Source organism: Caloenas nicobarica, chromosome 19, assembly GCF_036013445.1.
Source record: "Caloenas nicobarica isolate bCalNic1 chromosome 19, bCalNic1.hap1, whole genome shotgun sequence".
Lineage (NCBI taxonomy): Eukaryota > Metazoa > Chordata > Aves > Columbiformes > Columbidae > Caloenas > Caloenas nicobarica.
In genome coordinates, this window is record NC_088263.1 from 9,229,090 (window position 1) to 9,244,794 (window position 15,705).

General features: G+C 58.6%; 1 protein-coding gene across 2 annotated transcripts in view; it reads left to right on the top strand.

Annotated features, from left to right (window-relative positions):
• Positions 1-15,705, top strand: part of NOTCH1 (notch receptor 1) — a 42,772-nt gene that overhangs the window by 22,170 nt on the left and 4,897 nt on the right. The window contains exons 5-30 of one of the 2 annotated variants that reach the window (XM_065648240.1): positions 127-249; positions 406-639; positions 765-920; positions 1,012-1,197; positions 1,945-2,058; positions 2,640-2,753; positions 3,808-4,041; positions 4,352-4,462; positions 5,181-5,373; positions 5,622-5,767; positions 6,043-6,156; positions 7,114-7,233; positions 7,400-7,552; positions 7,961-8,189; positions 8,336-8,537; positions 8,672-8,825; positions 9,075-9,259; positions 9,454-9,586; positions 9,873-10,130; positions 10,240-10,352; positions 10,881-11,452; positions 12,177-12,605; positions 13,385-13,533; positions 14,167-14,383; positions 14,739-14,829; positions 15,086-15,251. In XM_065648240.1, the coding sequence (XP_065504312.1) occupies positions 127-249; positions 406-639; positions 765-920; positions 1,012-1,197; positions 1,945-2,058; positions 2,640-2,753; positions 3,808-4,041; positions 4,352-4,462; positions 5,181-5,373; positions 5,622-5,767; positions 6,043-6,156; positions 7,114-7,233; positions 7,400-7,552; positions 7,961-8,189; positions 8,336-8,537; positions 8,672-8,825; positions 9,075-9,259; positions 9,454-9,586; positions 9,873-10,130; positions 10,240-10,352; positions 10,881-11,452; positions 12,177-12,605; positions 13,385-13,533; positions 14,167-14,383; positions 14,739-14,829; positions 15,086-15,251 (4,896 nt within the window). The remainder of the gene's footprint in view (positions 1-126; positions 250-405; positions 640-764; positions 921-1,011; positions 1,198-1,944; positions 2,059-2,639; positions 2,754-3,807; positions 4,042-4,351; positions 4,463-5,180; positions 5,374-5,621; positions 5,768-6,042; positions 6,157-7,113; positions 7,234-7,399; positions 7,553-7,960; positions 8,190-8,335; positions 8,538-8,671; positions 8,826-9,074; positions 9,260-9,453; positions 9,587-9,872; positions 10,131-10,239; positions 10,353-10,880; positions 11,453-12,176; positions 12,606-13,384; positions 13,534-14,166; positions 14,384-14,738; positions 14,830-15,085; positions 15,252-15,705) is intronic. The other variant, XM_065648241.1, reaches the window with a different exon arrangement.

The following is a 15,705-nucleotide window of genomic DNA, read 5'->3' on the forward strand; positions in this document are numbered from 1 at the left end:
GCCTGGCGCGCGTGCTCGACACCTGATAACGATCATCCTGCCGTGGGCGGTGGGGTGGCGGGGGGCTGGGGCAGTGGCACGGCAAGTTGGTGGGTCGGCGTCACGGCAGACATCTCCTCTGCACAGGGTTCACGGGCCAGAACTGTGAGGAGAACATCAATGACTGTCCCGGCAACAACTGCAAGAATGGAGGCACCTGCGTGGATGGTGTCAACACCTACAACTGCCAGTGCCCGCCCGAGTGGACAGGTAACACCGCTGCCGCGGCCAGGGTGGCACAGGGCTGGGCTGGGAGGGTGGATCCTGCCCTGAGGGCTGCAGGGGGCCGGGGTGGGGACAGCCGTCCTGCTTCTCAGCGATGCTGCAGAGCCCACAGGAGCTGACATGGTGCCCTGTCCCTGGCAGGTCAGTACTGCACCGAGGACGTGGACGAGTGCCAGCTGATGCCCAACGCCTGCCAGAACGGGGGCACCTGCCACAACAACCACGGCGGCTACAACTGTGTCTGCGTCAACGGCTGGACGGGCGAGGACTGCAGCGAGAACATCGATGACTGTGCCATGGCCGCCTGCTTCCAGGGGGCCACCTGCCATGACCGAGTGGCCTCTTTCTACTGCGAGTGCCCCCACGGCCGCACAGGTGAGGTCCTGTCCCATCCTGGAGCGGGGTGGCAGCTCCCCACGTGTCCTCTGGCTCCCAGCTGAGGTCTTGCGATGACTTGTGTACCCATCACCCTTGACGTGCGCCTGAATTTTGCTGCCCAGGTTTGCTGTGCCACCTCGATGACGCCTGCATCAGCAACCCCTGCAACGAGGGCTCCAACTGCGACACCAACCCCGTCAACGGCAAAGCCATCTGCACGTGTCCCTCGGGGTACATGGGGCCAGCCTGCAACCAGGACGTGGACGAGTGTTCGCTGGGTGAGCAGCGGGGCTGAGCTCACATGAGCAGGTCGGGAAAGCACCGGTGCAGCCGGGAGCGTGTCCTGTGAGCTGCGGTTGTGTGTTGCAGGAGCCAACCCTTGCGAGCACGCGGGGAAATGCATCAACACCCAGGGCTCCTTCCAGTGCCAGTGCCTGCAGGGCTACTCAGGCCCTCGCTGTGAGATTGATGTCAACGAGTGTCTCTCCAACCCCTGCCAGAACGATGCCACCTGCCTGGACCAGATCGGGGAGTTCCAGTGCATCTGCATGCCCGGTGGGTGGGCGGCCCCGCGGACCCCTGCCGCGGTGATGGGTGTGGGTGGCAGGAGGGCTCCGGGTGCCCCCGAGCCTCGGCTCGGTGTTGGTTTGGGTGAGGAGCCACGGGGACAGCACCAAAAAGAAGGAGCTTGGTAAAGATTGCAGCGATGTGGGGATGGGGCATGAGATTTGGGCACCATTCGCTCTCTACAACTTATCTGAAAGGAGGTTGTAGAAGGGAGGGTGTTGGTCTCTTCTCCCAAGTAACAAGCGACAGGACAAGAGGAAATGGCCTCAAGTTGCACCAGGGGAGGTTCAGATTGGATATTAGGAACGATTTCCTCCCAGGAAAGGCTGTCGGGCATTGGAACAGGCTGCCCAGGGCAGCGGTAGAATCACCATCCCTGGAGGCGTGTAAAAGACTTATAGATGAGGTTCTTAGGGACATAGTTTAGTGCTAGACTTAGGTTATGGTTGGACTTGATGATTTTAAGGGTCTCTTCCAACCAAAATGATTCTATGATCAGCCCTTCTCCGGACTCCTCTTGCCAACCTCGCCAGCTTTGATCAAGCCACGGGCAGGGCGGTCTGGGGTAGACAACCATGGAGCAGCTTGTGCATCGGGTCCCACCACCTGTAGCACAGTTCCTGAGCTGCCTTTGTAAAGCTGGCGCTCCAAATGCGTCCTGGTGTCACCTGCTCATCCCACGCGTTGTGCCGGCCCCGTGCCACGGCGCTGACGGTGCGGCGGGTCTCTCGGCAGGTTACGAGGGGGTTTACTGCGAGATCAACACGGACGAGTGCGCCAGCAGCCCCTGCCTGCACAACGGCAACTGCCTCGACAAGATCAACGAGTTCCACTGCGAGTGCCCCACTGGTACGTGGCATCCGTCCCACTGCCGTCGTGGTGACAAAGTCATGATGCATCCCAGCTCAGAGCCAAAAATGGGCTCCTTAAATTCCAGGACCCCCCTGAAATGGGGAGAGGGGGCTAAGCACCTCTCAGCGCTTTTGCTGGGGGATTCCCTTATCGTGGCAAGGGGCTGAGCCCCGCTCAGCGATGCTGCTCCAGGTCTGGCCCATGGGAGAGGGGAAGGAGGATTAAACCCCGTGGCTTTGCACTTGAAAAGGCCCCTCTCTGGGAAGGAGGGCTGGGGGGGGCCGCGCCAGCGGCTTTGAATGCGGTGTCAAAGTCACGGGGTGGAGCGGAGAATGGGGAGACGGTTAATCTGTGAAAGGAGGTTTTGAAGTTCAGAGACTTTGCTCCTCTAGAGATGTAAATAAGATGCTCTCAATGGCGGGTCGCAGCCCCGCATTCAGGGCCCCCAGCAGCCATCCCCATGGAAACCCGGCGCCCTGGCCGGGCGGCGGGGGGGCCCGGTGGGATCTGCCCGGCGGAGCGGGGAGCCTGGCGGGTTCGTCCACCACGCGGGGACGTGACTTCTCCCTCCATCCCAGGCTTCAACGGGCACCTGTGCCAGTTCGACATCGACGAGTGCGCCAGCACCCCCTGCAAGAACGGTGCCAAGTGCGTGGATGGGCCCAACACCTACAGCTGCGAGTGCACCGAAGGTGAGGGGTCCCAGGGGGCTCGGGGGGTCCCACTCTGACGGGCAGGAACAAACGACCTTCTACCCCATGATGTGCCAGAAATTGCCAAATTATTAACAAGTGCCCACCTCCCCAAGCACCTGCTGTGGGTGATGTCCCCAAACCCCCCAGCAGCGGGGTTGGTCCCTGCTGATGTGCCTCCGAGGGACAGGACCATCCCTTTCCCAGGCGGTGGTGGAGCAAACTGAGCCCTGCTGTCCCTTGAGCTGGGCTTAACAAGCCCAGTGCTCATTAGGTGTGGCCCCCAGCAGCCATCCCGCCTGGGCGATGGGCGGCAGCGAGGGGGATGGCAGGAAGGAAGGAATAAAGCTGCCTCTATGGGGACGCAAGGTGCAGGGCTGTGGGGGCTCGTCGACCGAAACCCAAGGAGCGATTGCACAAAATGATGACTTGAGCCCCGGTGGCAAACAGTGGCTCTTTTGTGGAGCAGCTCCCGCCAGAAATCTTCCAGCTGAATGGCCTCTAATTAGTGTCTTGCTAATGCCAAGCCCCGATGAAAAGCTGCTATGTGGGCTTGGCGGGGTCTAGTCAAAGCTGTACTTTGTCCTCGGCTCTCCACCCCCAGCCCAGTGGGGAGGGAGCCGGCCAGGAGAATAGGATCTGCCGGGGGGGTTATTATTCGGGGGTGCCTGCGGCCGGCCCCCCCGCACACTCCAGGACGAACCGCGGGCGAGCGCGGGGCCCCACTCCTGAGCCGAGGCGGCTTAATGCGGGTCATTGTGCGCCCCAGGACAAAGCCCGCAAGCTGGGGGCTGACCGGCCCGGCCGCCGGCACACCGGGGTGCTCCCCTGCGTACGTCTCGCTCCCGGGGGTCCCGGGGCTCACGGCGGGGCAGGTGGGCAGGTCACATCACCCCCAGGCACTGCCCCACACCTGGCCAGAGTGGGAAGGGGTGTCCCCCATCCTGATCCCTTATCCCCCATTCTCACCCCATGTGCCCCATCCTGACCCTGCATCCCTCATCCTCACCCCGTGTCCCCCATCCTGACCCTGCGTCCCTCCCGCTGGTGGCAGGTTTCACAGGCTCTCACTGCGAGATCGACATCGATGAGTGTGACCCCGACCCGTGCCACTACGGGACCTGCAAGGACGGCATCGCCTCCTTCACCTGCCTCTGCCAGCCCGGCTACACCGGCCACCGCTGCGACATCAACATCAACGAGTGCCAGAGCCAGCCCTGCAAAAACGGAGGGACCTGCCAGGACAGGAACAACGCCTACAACTGCCTCTGCCTCAAAGGGACCACGGGTGCGCAGGAGGGACCCCCCGGGGGCTCTACGCGGGTTGGCTGTGCCGTACAGCACCCCGGTCCCATCCCCGTCCCCAGGCGGGTTGGCCCTGGGCCACCGCCAGCAGCCGCCCTGGTGCCGGGGCTGGCCCGGGGCGTCCTCGGAGAGGGCCGGTTCTCCCGGTTTGAGGAACTGCACCCCAGCCGGGAGCCAGGGAGCCGCTTGCGGTGGAGGCACTTTGTTGTGGAGCAGCCGTCGGTGTTGACGAGCTTCGTTTTGCCTCATCAGGGGGTCTGGGGACCCCCTAACGGCACCGCTCTCTTTCACAGGGCCCAACTGTGAGATCAACCTGGACGACTGCGCCAGCAACCCCTGCGACTACGGCAAGTGCATCGACAAGATCAACAGCTATGAGTGCACCTGCGAGCCAGGGTACACAGGTGAGAGCAGGGCATGGCAGCCACCATGGTGCCCTGGGGACCTGGTCCAGATCCAGCCTGGTGTGGGGAGCCCCGGGATGCCTGCAGCTGGGGGTGTCCTACACAGCCAGGGCAAGGGTACAGCCAAGAGGGGAGATGCTGCCATCCCACTTTCGGGAGGGTTTGCACCCTTTGTTCAGGAGGGTGACCCCGGCTCAGGCCAAAATCAAAGGGGTGTCTGGTGCCACGAATTTGACTCCCGCTGCGCCCACTCCCATGGGTATCGGGTTGCTGCCTCATCCGACTGGTTTGTTTGATCGCTGCTGGAAATGGCGGAGAGCTTTGATGGGAGCAGCCCCCGCCTCTCCCCGCTCGCGCGGCCCCTTGTCCGCCTGCCCGCCGGGAACCGCAATAAAGCCCGGCTTTGTCAGCCGCGGCAGGTAGGGTTACAGGCTGAAACCGGCTCCCTTCGGCATTCCCTCCTGGACCAAACGAGCACAGGGCACGGCCTCTTCCCAGTCGTGTTTAATTAAGCCAGGCAGGCGATAGAAGGGTGTGAAGTCACCCTAGCCGGGGGGCAGCCCTGCTCCACACATGTGCCCGGAGATTTGAGATTCCAGCAGCCGTTCCTTGGGTGGTTGGCCAGGGACCTGCCCGGTGGGTGCCCCCCGGGAGGTGGCACACACCCACCGTGTATCCCATGGGGTGACATTTCCTCACATCCCCCTCGTTTTCCCAGGGCGCATGTGCAACATCAACATCGACGAGTGCTCCAGCAACCCCTGCCACAACGGGGGCACCTGCAAGGACGGCATCAATGGCTTCACCTGCCTCTGCCCCGAGGGCTTCCACGACCCCAAGTGTCTGTCTGAAGTGAACGAGTGTAACAGCAACCCCTGCATCCACGGGAAATGCCACGATGGGCTGAACGGGTAGGCTGGAGGGTGTGGGGACCCTGGGGGGCTGTTGGGACCAAAAGGGCCACCAGCAAAATTAAGGTTAGAGACAGGACGAGCAGCTACCCGCGGTGCTTGTCCATGCTCTGTGCTAGTCCCAAGGGATGTCTCCCCTCAGGGACACGCTGAGGAGCCTGGGCTTTGCTGGGTAAATGATGGCCGGTGGAGCCAGGAGGGCCACGTTGGACCAGAACTGTGCTTTATGCCTCAATTTTGCCCCGAAGCTACAGGTGTGACTGTGACCCAGGCTGGAGTGGGACAAACTGTGACATTAACAATAACGAGTGTGAATCCAACCCCTGCATGAACGGTGGCACCTGCAAGGACATGACCAGCGGCTACATCTGCACCTGCAGGGAGGGCTTCAGCGGTAAGGGACTCCGAGGAGCTCTGGGTGGGGGTCCCCGTGACGCTGGACAGGCAGGAGACTTCTCTGTGAGCTGCTGGAGACCCCAGCTCTGGGTGGGAGACGTGGCAGTGCCACCAGTCTGGGGACCCTCAGCAGGGCTGGAGCTGAGAGCAGGAGGCTCTTCCAGGGTGATTGATGGGCTGTTGCCGTTGTCACCATGTCCCCACCGTACCCACAGCCCCCTCCCACCAGCACACCTCCATCACAGTCACTTTTATCTGTTTTTCTCAACACAGGACCCAACTGCCAGACCAATATCAACGAATGCGCTTCCAACCCCTGCCTGAACCAGGGCACGTGCATCGACGACGTCGCCGGCTACACCTGCAACTGCCTCCTGCCCTACACAGGTGAGGGGGGCACCCTGCACCACCCCCATGCCCTCGCTGGGGCTCCCGCTTCAGCTGTGGCAGCAGATTGGTCCCTTTGCATGTGCAACAAGCCAGCACCGAGTGCAGAGGCTTCCCTCGCTCTGCCCTGCCGTGGGGCTGCCCATGGCCGCCGCTCCACCTCCCTGTGCCACGCTGCAGCTGGAGGAAATTTGGAGGAGCTTTAGGAAGTAGCCAGCCAAGGCTTCCTCCCTCGTCTTCCTCCTCCTCCTCCTCCTGGAGGGCACCGAGGCGGTGGCTCGGCCACAGCAACCGCCCCACTCACACCCCACTGCCCCAGGGGGTCGGCGCTGCCGGCAGCCCCGTTCTCCTGCCACGATGCTCGTGCTGGAAAAAGCGAGGAGAGGCCGAGGGGCCGGGGGATTCTGCTGAGCCGATTCCTGTTTGCCGGGCTCCCGCTTCCTCTCGCGCAGAGCGGCAGCCGGTGCACAATTGCAGGAAGCCGTGAGCCGTTTCCTGCCCTCGGCAGTGGCCATAGAAACCCCTGGGGGGGTTGGGGATGGGGCAGGCAGGGAGGGGAAGGCTCTGGAAAATAGCAAAGGCCAGTTTGGGAGATACTGGCTGACAGGGAAGATAAGGGTTCGGAGGGAACGTGTCCCTTGGCTGGACGTAAACAGGAAAAGCAGCTGAGAGGGACGTGGGGGGGAGCGCAAGAGGGGAAAGACACCCCGAGCAGCGCTTCCCTGCCAGGGGAAGTGTGCAGCGCTTTAGTGCAGCCCAGATTGCCAGGGCTTAAATGATTTGGGGGGGACCAAGGTCATGGGGCACTGGGGGTGGAGGAGTTGGCCCCAGCTGGGCTGCCCTGGGGCGGTGGGGAAGCCCAGGACTGGCAGCAGCCCAGGGCAGGGGATGGGGCAGCGGGGTCTTGGCCCACCCGTTGGTTCAGTTGGGTGTCAGCGGGTGCTTGTGCCTGTGCAGGAGCCACCTGTGAGGACGTGCTGGCCCCCTGCGCTGGCGGCCCCTGCAAGAACGGCGGCGAGTGCCGGGAGTCGGAAGACTATGAGAGCTTCTCCTGCAGTTGCCCCTCTGGCTGGCAAGGTAGGGGCACGGTGCTCGGCCTCAGGGAGGGTCCTGACCTGCCCACGGCTCAGCCGGGTGGGCAAGACACAGCCATCGCCTGTGGTTTGCTGCGAACAGTACCCAAGATATCACTGTCACCCTGGGGGCTTTTGCCAGTGCCTCCAGCCCACACTCTGTCCTGCAGGTCAGACGTGCGAGATCGACATCAACGAGTGTGTGAAAAGCCCGTGCCGCAACGGGGCCACCTGCCAGAACACCAACGGGAGCTACCGCTGCGCCTGCAGGACCGGCTTCACCGGCCGCAACTGCGACACTGACATCGACGACTGCAAGCCCAGTAAGAGCAGGGACCACACTCAGCCTGGTCCCGAGCCATCGTCTTCTCTGCCCCTCCTGGGGCTGGGATCCTGCTCCCCGCGCACGGGCGAGCCCCGGCCGCTGCTCCAGGCTGTGCTGTGAACCCTGCTCGGGCTTTTGGGCATCTCGAGCACCTGCCAGTGGAGTTGCGTCAGTCCAAGGCCAGATGGGAGGTGGCAGGAAGGACACTGGGGGGGAGAGTGACGTGCAGGCAGTGAGCAAGTGTGTCCCATGTGCCATCGTTGCTCCCAGTCCTCCAGCGGGGCTGGGCTGGCCTCTGCCTGGTCCATGGGCTCTGTCCCATCCCTCTGTGTGGCCAGGGGATGTGTGGGGACGGGACAGCAGGGCTGGACCGTCGCATCCTCACATGCACGTCCCTCCTCTCCAGATCCGTGCCACAACGGTGGCTCCTGCTCTGACAGCGTTGGCACGTTCTTCTGCGAGTGCCTGGCTGGTTTCCGCGGGCCGAAGTGCGAGGAGGACATCAACGAGTGCGCCAGCAACCCCTGCAAGAACGGTGCCAACTGCACCGACTGCGTCAACAGCTACACCTGCACCTGCCCCTCCGGCTTCAGCGGCATCCACTGCGAGAACAACACACCTGACTGCACAGAGAGGTACAGCCCGACGCGGGCACAGCCTCTGTCAGGGCTGGAATGAGGGGCTGAGGTCCCTGCGCTGCCCTGGGCTGGTTTGGGGTGGGGGCTTTGGTGTGGGGCATGATGAGCCATGACTCACTGGGACATGATGTCTATGTTCCCAGCTCCTGCTTCAACGGTGGAACCTGTGTGGATGGCATCAACACCTTCACCTGCCTCTGTCCACCCGGCTTCACGGGCAGCTACTGTGAGCACGACATTAACGAGTGCGACTCCAAGCCATGCCTGAACGGGGGCACGTGTCAGGACAGCTACGGGACGTACAAGTGCACTTGTCCCCAGGGATACACAGGGCTCAACTGCCAGGTAGAGGAGCCTTGGGCTGTCGGCTGCTGTCCCATGTCCATCCTGGCTGTGGCGATTTGGGGAGTCACTGCAGTCTCCATGGCTGCAGAAGCACTGCTGGGTCCTGACCCCTATCCCTTGCTCTGCTCCCCCAGAACCTGGTGCGTTGGTGCGACTCCTCTCCCTGCAAAAACGGAGGCAAGTGCTGGCAGACCAACAACCTGTACCGCTGCGAGTGCAACAGCGGGTGGACAGGGCTCTACTGCGATGTCCCCAGTGTCTCCTGCGAGGTGGCTGCCAAGCAGCAAGGTGAGTCCCTGCCATGGATACAGCCTCACAGGGCCAGGGTGGGATCCCCGGGTGCCCCCTGCGCTGGGCTGAGCAGGGACATGCTCAGTTCTCATGGGGATCTTTGGCACAAGCAGAGCGATCTCAAGGATTGCTGTAATGTGCACCCCCCGAGGCTGCAGTCCTGGCTGTGATCCCCGGTGGGACATGCAGTGGCCAGGACGTGGGTGTCACCAAAGTCACAGCATCTCACTCTGCTCTTCCTGGCAGGTATCGACGTAGCACATCTCTGCAGAAATTCGGGGCTCTGTGTGGACACCGGCAACACTCACTTCTGCCGCTGCCAGGCCGGCTACACCGGCAGCTACTGTGAGGAGCAGGTGGACGAGTGTTCCCCCAACCCCTGCCAGAACGGAGCCACCTGCACAGACTACCTGGGAGGCTACTCCTGCGAGGTGGGTGCTGCAGGAAGACAGAGATGCACAGGGAGAAGACAGCAGTTGCTGCCCTTTTGCTGCCCAAGGAGCTGCCCCAGTTTCGGGCTGGCTCAGTGTCTCTGTCCCGAGGTGGAGGCCGGGCAGCTGACCGCTCCTGCAGCCAGGTGGGAGCTGCGCGAACCTCTCTGACCGTTCTCTTCCCTCCTTTGCAGTGTGTGGCTGGTTATCATGGAGTTAACTGCTCAGAGGAGATCAATGAGTGCTTGTCCCACCCATGCCAGAATGGAGGAACCTGCATTGATCTCATCAATACCTACAAATGCTCCTGCCCCAGAGGAACTCAAGGTAAATTAATTCCCCAGGCTGGGACATTAGTGGGCTGAGCGCGGATATCCTCGGGAGCTGCTCATTAGCTGCTCGGGCTAGCAGAAGCAAACATAATGGTAGTTCTGTGTTTGTGGGCGAGCTTAGCTGTCAAGGCCATGCAGCCTTGGCCGCGTGGTGCTGCGTGTCCCCTGCCCGAGCGGCGGCTCAGGCTCAGCCCCTCCGCAGGGACGGGTCACGCAAAGGGACCAGCGGGCACCCCGATACTGTTTGATGAGCTGTGTGGGTTGTTCCCCCGTTTCTCTAGGGGTGCACTGTGAGATCAATGTGGATGACTGCAGCCCTTTCTTTGATCCCGTCACCCTGGGGCCCAAGTGCTTTAACAATGGCAAGTGCACGGATCGGGTGGGCGGCTACAGCTGCATCTGCCCCCCTGGCTTTGTAGGGGAGCGCTGCGAGGGAGACGTCAACGAGTGCCTGTCCAACCCCTGCGACGCCCGCGGCACCCAGAACTGCGTGCAGCGGGTCAATGACTACAAATGCGAGTGCCGACCTGGCTACGCCGGTGAGCACCGCGTGCCCCCCAGCTCCCCGTGCCTGGCCCCGCAGCCCCCAGCCACCCCCAGCATCTTGCACGCCTTCCTCTGCTCCTCACGCGCTCCTCTCCCTCGCAGGCCGGCGCTGTGACACCGTGGTGGACGGCTGTAAAGGCAAACCCTGCCGGAACGGTGGGACGTGCGCGGTTGCCAGCAACACTGGCCGCGGCTTCATCTGCAAGTGCCCCCCGGTAGGTACCTGCTCCTCTCCAGCTCTGAGCATGGGGCGTTGCATGGAAAAAGGGACAGGCCAGGGGAGAGTTTAGCCCCTGAGGATTCCCCAGCTGGGACAGCCAGGAGCAGGTGTGGAGGGGGAAATGTTTTGCTGTGGGTGCTTGCTGGAAGGAGATGTATCTGTACATCCCTCCTCATTTGCAAGGAGACTGGGTTTGGGTGAGGGACAAGGAAGCCCTGCAGGTATGACACACAGCTCTGCTGGTACAACACACAGCTCTGTGGGACAGGCTCTTGCCTGATTGACCATCATTCACACCACGTCAAGGTGGAACAGGCAGCTGTGAAGAAGAGCTCCCTTCATTTTGAGGCAGATGTTTACGTTCCAGATTATTCTTGCCCATCACTAGTTTCAGAGGACACACCAGAGCCGTGCCCTGGTTCACCGGGTTTGTGCTGAGTTTCCCAGAACACACACGTGTGTTTAGGCTGCTCACGGGACAGCGTCCGTGACTCTGACTCCCTCCTTGCTGTCGCCTCCCCAGGGCTTTGTGGGTGCCACCTGCGAGAACGACTCCCGCACCTGCGGGAACCTGCACTGCCTGAACGGCGGCACCTGCATCTCCATCCACAAGAGCTCCAAGTGCATGTGTGCTCCGGCCTTCACGGGTCCCGAGTGCCAGTACCCGGCCAGCAGCCCCTGCACCCCCAACCCCTGCTACAACAGGGGCACCTGCGAGTTCTTTGGCGACGCCTCCCCCTACTACCGCTGCAACTGCCCCGCCAACTTCAACGGCCTCAACTGCCACATCCTCGACTTCGATTTCCAAGGTGGGATCGGGCAGGACATCATCCCACCCAAAATCGAGGAGAAGTGCGAGATCGCCGTCTGCGCGGGGTACGCCGGCAACAAGATCTGCGACGGGAAATGCAACAACCACGCGTGCGGCTGGGACGGGGGCGACTGCTCCCTCAACTTCAACGACCCCTGGAAGAACTGCTCCCAGTCCCTGCAGTGCTGGAAGTACTTCAACGACGGCAAGTGCGACTCACAGTGCAACAACGCTGGCTGCCTGTACGATGGATTTGACTGCCAGAAATACGAAGGGCAGTGCAAGTAAGTGACTTTCTTATTGACCTTGTTTTAAAGCCACGACTTCCATACTGATCGTCTCGGGGTATTTTCTGGTCGCCTTTGCTAAAACTCCTTAGTGCAGGCCTGTTGTTCACTCTCTGCATTGTGTTCTGCTGCCTTTGGGGCTGCAACTCAAGCAACCACAGTTCCCTGTGGTTTTATTGAGTTTATATACACTTCAAAGCTTTGGCTCCTTCCAGATGGCTTCCCTGTCCTTGCCTTTATCACGCCATGGAAGTGAATTCTCTAACTCTCAGTCGTAACACAGCGAGTTTCAGTGTAGGGAGACCCCAGATGGAAGAGCAGCCAGAAAACATGATGATGTGAACATCCAGGCATTTACCAAACGTTGTCTTTGGCAACAGCAGGAGCTTAATCCCAGATGCCTGGACAAACTCTGGTCTGAGTAACTATTTTGTGTCCCCGTGTCTTCTCTGAGTCACACTAATTTTTCCCTGTTTCTGGCATCTACATTGCAACCTATAATTTAACAGCTGCTGTCTTTCTCCTGCAGAGGTGAATGCTTCACAGCACTGCATGAAACAGTTGCCTTCTGTGTAAACTGGCTTAATGTCTATGAGGATGAAGAATATTTATAGGATAGAGAGGTCCTTGTGGACCACCACTTATTTTCTCAGCAGATACAGATAATACGCGCAGTACTTGGTCTAATTCATTTGTCTGCCTTTCTTTTTCTTCCGCCCAGCCCTCTGTATGACCAGTACTGCAAAGATCACTTCTCCGATGGTCACTGTGACCAGGGCTGCAACAATTTTGAGTGCGAATGGGATGGTCTGGACTGCGCAAACAACATGCCGGAGAAGCTGGCGGATGGCACGCTGGTGGTGGTGGTCCTCATCACCCCCGAGAACCTCAAGAACAACTCCTTCAACTTCCTGCGGGAGCTGAGCCGCGTGCTGCACACCAATGTGGTCTTCAAGAAGAACGCGAAGGGAGAATATATGATCTTTCCATACTACGGCAATGAGGAGGAGCTGAAAAAGCATTACATCAAGAGGTCGACAGAGGACTGGTCAGATATGTCTAGTGCTGTCATCAACAAAGTGAAGAGCAGCCTCTACTCCAGGGCCGGCAGGAGGCAAAAGAGAGAGCTGGATCAGATGGACATCAGAGGGTAAGGGGGACCAGTGGGTTCCTTTTCCACGGAGCGCTATTTGTTTTGTGTGTTGATAATAGTAACACGCTATAAAGGGAAGGATGTAGGGCAGATAATTGTATTTAGACGTTGCGTTCTGTGTGAACAGAAACCGGATTTTGCTCTCATGTGGGAAAAGCGAGTGATCGCTCAGGAATCCCTGATACAATGCTGCGCCGACTCTCACGATTGAAGGAGTCCTGCGTATTGTTGGGAGCCGGGGCTGGGCTGGGTGGGACCTGGAAGCAGAGCTTGGCCTGACCGACTGTCTGACTTCAGGAAGTCATTAAGTTAAGCCTCAGTTTCTCCCTGGGAAATGCTTTCTAGAGCTTTGTTGTAAAACTCAATTACTGCAAACTGTGTTCGGAGATCTTTGATATAAACATATAGACCTAACCTTCTCCCTCTCTGCGGGCTTAATCAAAAGCCACCGAAAGCAAAGGAGTTAGAGCAGTGAAACTGATGCGAAAAGATCTGAAGGCTCCCAAACAGCATTATTGAAGATACTGTAGCGTCTGGGTGATTTTAAGACGTTGTGAAGCAGAGATTCCCTTCCATTCTGAGTTATATTCAGCGAGGCAAATCCGGTAGCCCATGAGTGTGAGCTGCAGGGCTGGGGCCACCGGGCAGCAAGGAAATGGGGTCCCACCTGCTAATTCCCACCGACGGGGGTTAACGAAGGGAGGGAGACGGGCTCGTCTGTCTTGTCAGCGTGGTCATCGCTCCGTGGGTCTCATTGACTCTCCTCTCGCACACAGATCCATCGTGTACTTGGAAATCGATAACCGCCAGTGCATCCAGTCGTCTTCCCAGTGCTTCCAGAGCGCGACCGATGTGGCAGCGTTCCTGGGCGCCTTGGCCTCCCTTGGCAACCTGAACATACCCTATAAAATAGAAGCCGTTAAAAGTAAGTACCACTGGCCAGCTGGGGAGGAGAGGCAGCCAAAACTTCCCAGCCTTATCCATGTTCAGTTATCCGTCAGCTGGCCGCACTTGAGAACAGTCTGGTTTTAATAACCTTGCATCATTTCTTTTTTTTCTTTGAGTCTGTTCTTAAAAAAAATTGCAAAACCAGTTTATTATTTTTGCTTATTCCAGGTTTATTTCAAAATCATTATCACTATAAAAGTTATTAAAAAAAAAAAAAAATAAAAGAAAAAGAAAATCCAACCAGCTCCAATCAATCAGTGACATGCAAGGAGTTGAAGTTTGTATCTTGAAAATCCCCCCTAAATCCTTTTGTCTTAACAGCTCAATGCAAGCGCAATGATTTGAAGTTTGCTAATCCTTTTCCTTAAAGGAGAAAAAAGTGAAGCTGTCTCCTGATGCAGACTGGCTTGTGCAGCCGAGAATTTGCCGATAGTTTGCAATTCTGATTAATAGCTTATAAAATGACCTTATCTGGGGCGGCGGGGGGGGGCGCTGATTTGGATCAGCCTTAGGTACCTCTATTAACTAATTTTCCTTCATTTCCACTCTGTCACTGGTTTGCTATGCAGCTTAATGTCTCAGCCTCTCTTTGTGCCCCACTGTTCTGTAGGTGAAACGGCCGAGCCCGCGAAGAACTCCCAGCTGTATCCTATGTACGTGGTGGTGGCCGCGCTGGTCTTGCTCGCGTTCATCGGAGTGGGGGTGCTGGTGTCTCGTAAGCGGCGCAGGGAGCATGGGCAGCTTTGGTTCCCAGAAGGCTTCAAAGTGACGGAGTCGAGCAAGAAGAAGCGACGAGAGCCACTTGGGGAGGATTCTGTGGGACTGAAGTGAGTAATTTCCTTGCTAACCCATTAAATGCAGTGCAGCAGGGCTGCTCGGGGCTCTTCTGAAAGAACCCATCAGAGTTTTGTTCTCCAGTGCATCATATTGCTGTAGCGGGAAGGAGAAAAATCAGGTTTCTTAAAGTTCTGCACGGGGAAAACAGTGTTCTCATCTGAAGGAGGTTGTTAAATGCTTTGTGGTCTGTTTACTCTTGGTAAAAAATGAAAGGCAACCTGAGGGGAACCTCCTGGAAATTGCCTTCTAGAATCTTTGTTCAGTTTGTGCCTGTATATAAACACAGCCCATCACAGACTAGTTCCTGCAGAGGAGCTGATTTTTTGTCTGGTTTTATTTTTAAAGACCCCTCAAAAATGCTTCAGATGGCACGCTAATGGACGACAACCAAAATGAGTGGGGCGATGAGGAGACCTTGGACACCAAGAAGTTCAGGGTAAGCTCGGTGCCGCGTCCCCTTTCGGTGCTGCGAGCTGTCACTCGCTGGGTTTTGTCACAGAAGGAGCAGCGTGGAGCGGAGGGACCCTCGGGGACCCAGTCTGCGCTGCACGGGCTGCCAGCCCCTGTGCAAACCTGCGTGTGGCAAACACCCCTTGGGGACTCGCAGAGCTTCCCACGCCGGAGCTCAGCGCCCCCCTCGCACCCCGACCCGTGCGTTTTGCTGGGTGCTTATTCCCGCGGTCGTTCCGCAGTTTGAGGAGCAGGCGATGCTGCCCGACACGGACGACCAGACGGACCACAGGCAGTGGACCCAGCAACACCTGGACGCCGCTGACCTGCGCATCTCGTCCATGGCGCCCACTCCGCCGCAGGGGGAGATCGATGCCGACTGTATGGATGTCAACGTCAGAGGTCCTGGTAAGCTGGACGCCTTTCATCACTTGTGCGCTGCTTGTCAGCTCCTCCGCAATCCTCCCTCACCCCCTGCAATGAGCAGCCCCAGACAGCCCTACCTGTCCCCATTTCTAGTACAGAGTTGCTGCCAGGTGTTCTGCATCACATGGTTGCTGTTGTGTGTGATTTAGAGATAGACCCTGTCACGTTCTGCTTTCCATGAGATCTCTTTTGTTGAGATGGAAATCAGAGAATACAGAAGAACTACCTATTGATTCATCCAGCTTATCTCTCTGACGCTTCTAAATTCCTCTCCTCCCACCAAACTGCATGTTTTACAATCTTCTTTTCAGGTTTTTAACTCTATTAATAGTTAATAGGTTTTAAAATTATTACAAACATTTGGTCTTCTTCACATCTGTGAAGTTGTCCTCTGAAATAATAGAAACATTTAAGGCTGTGCTGTGCTGTACTGTAC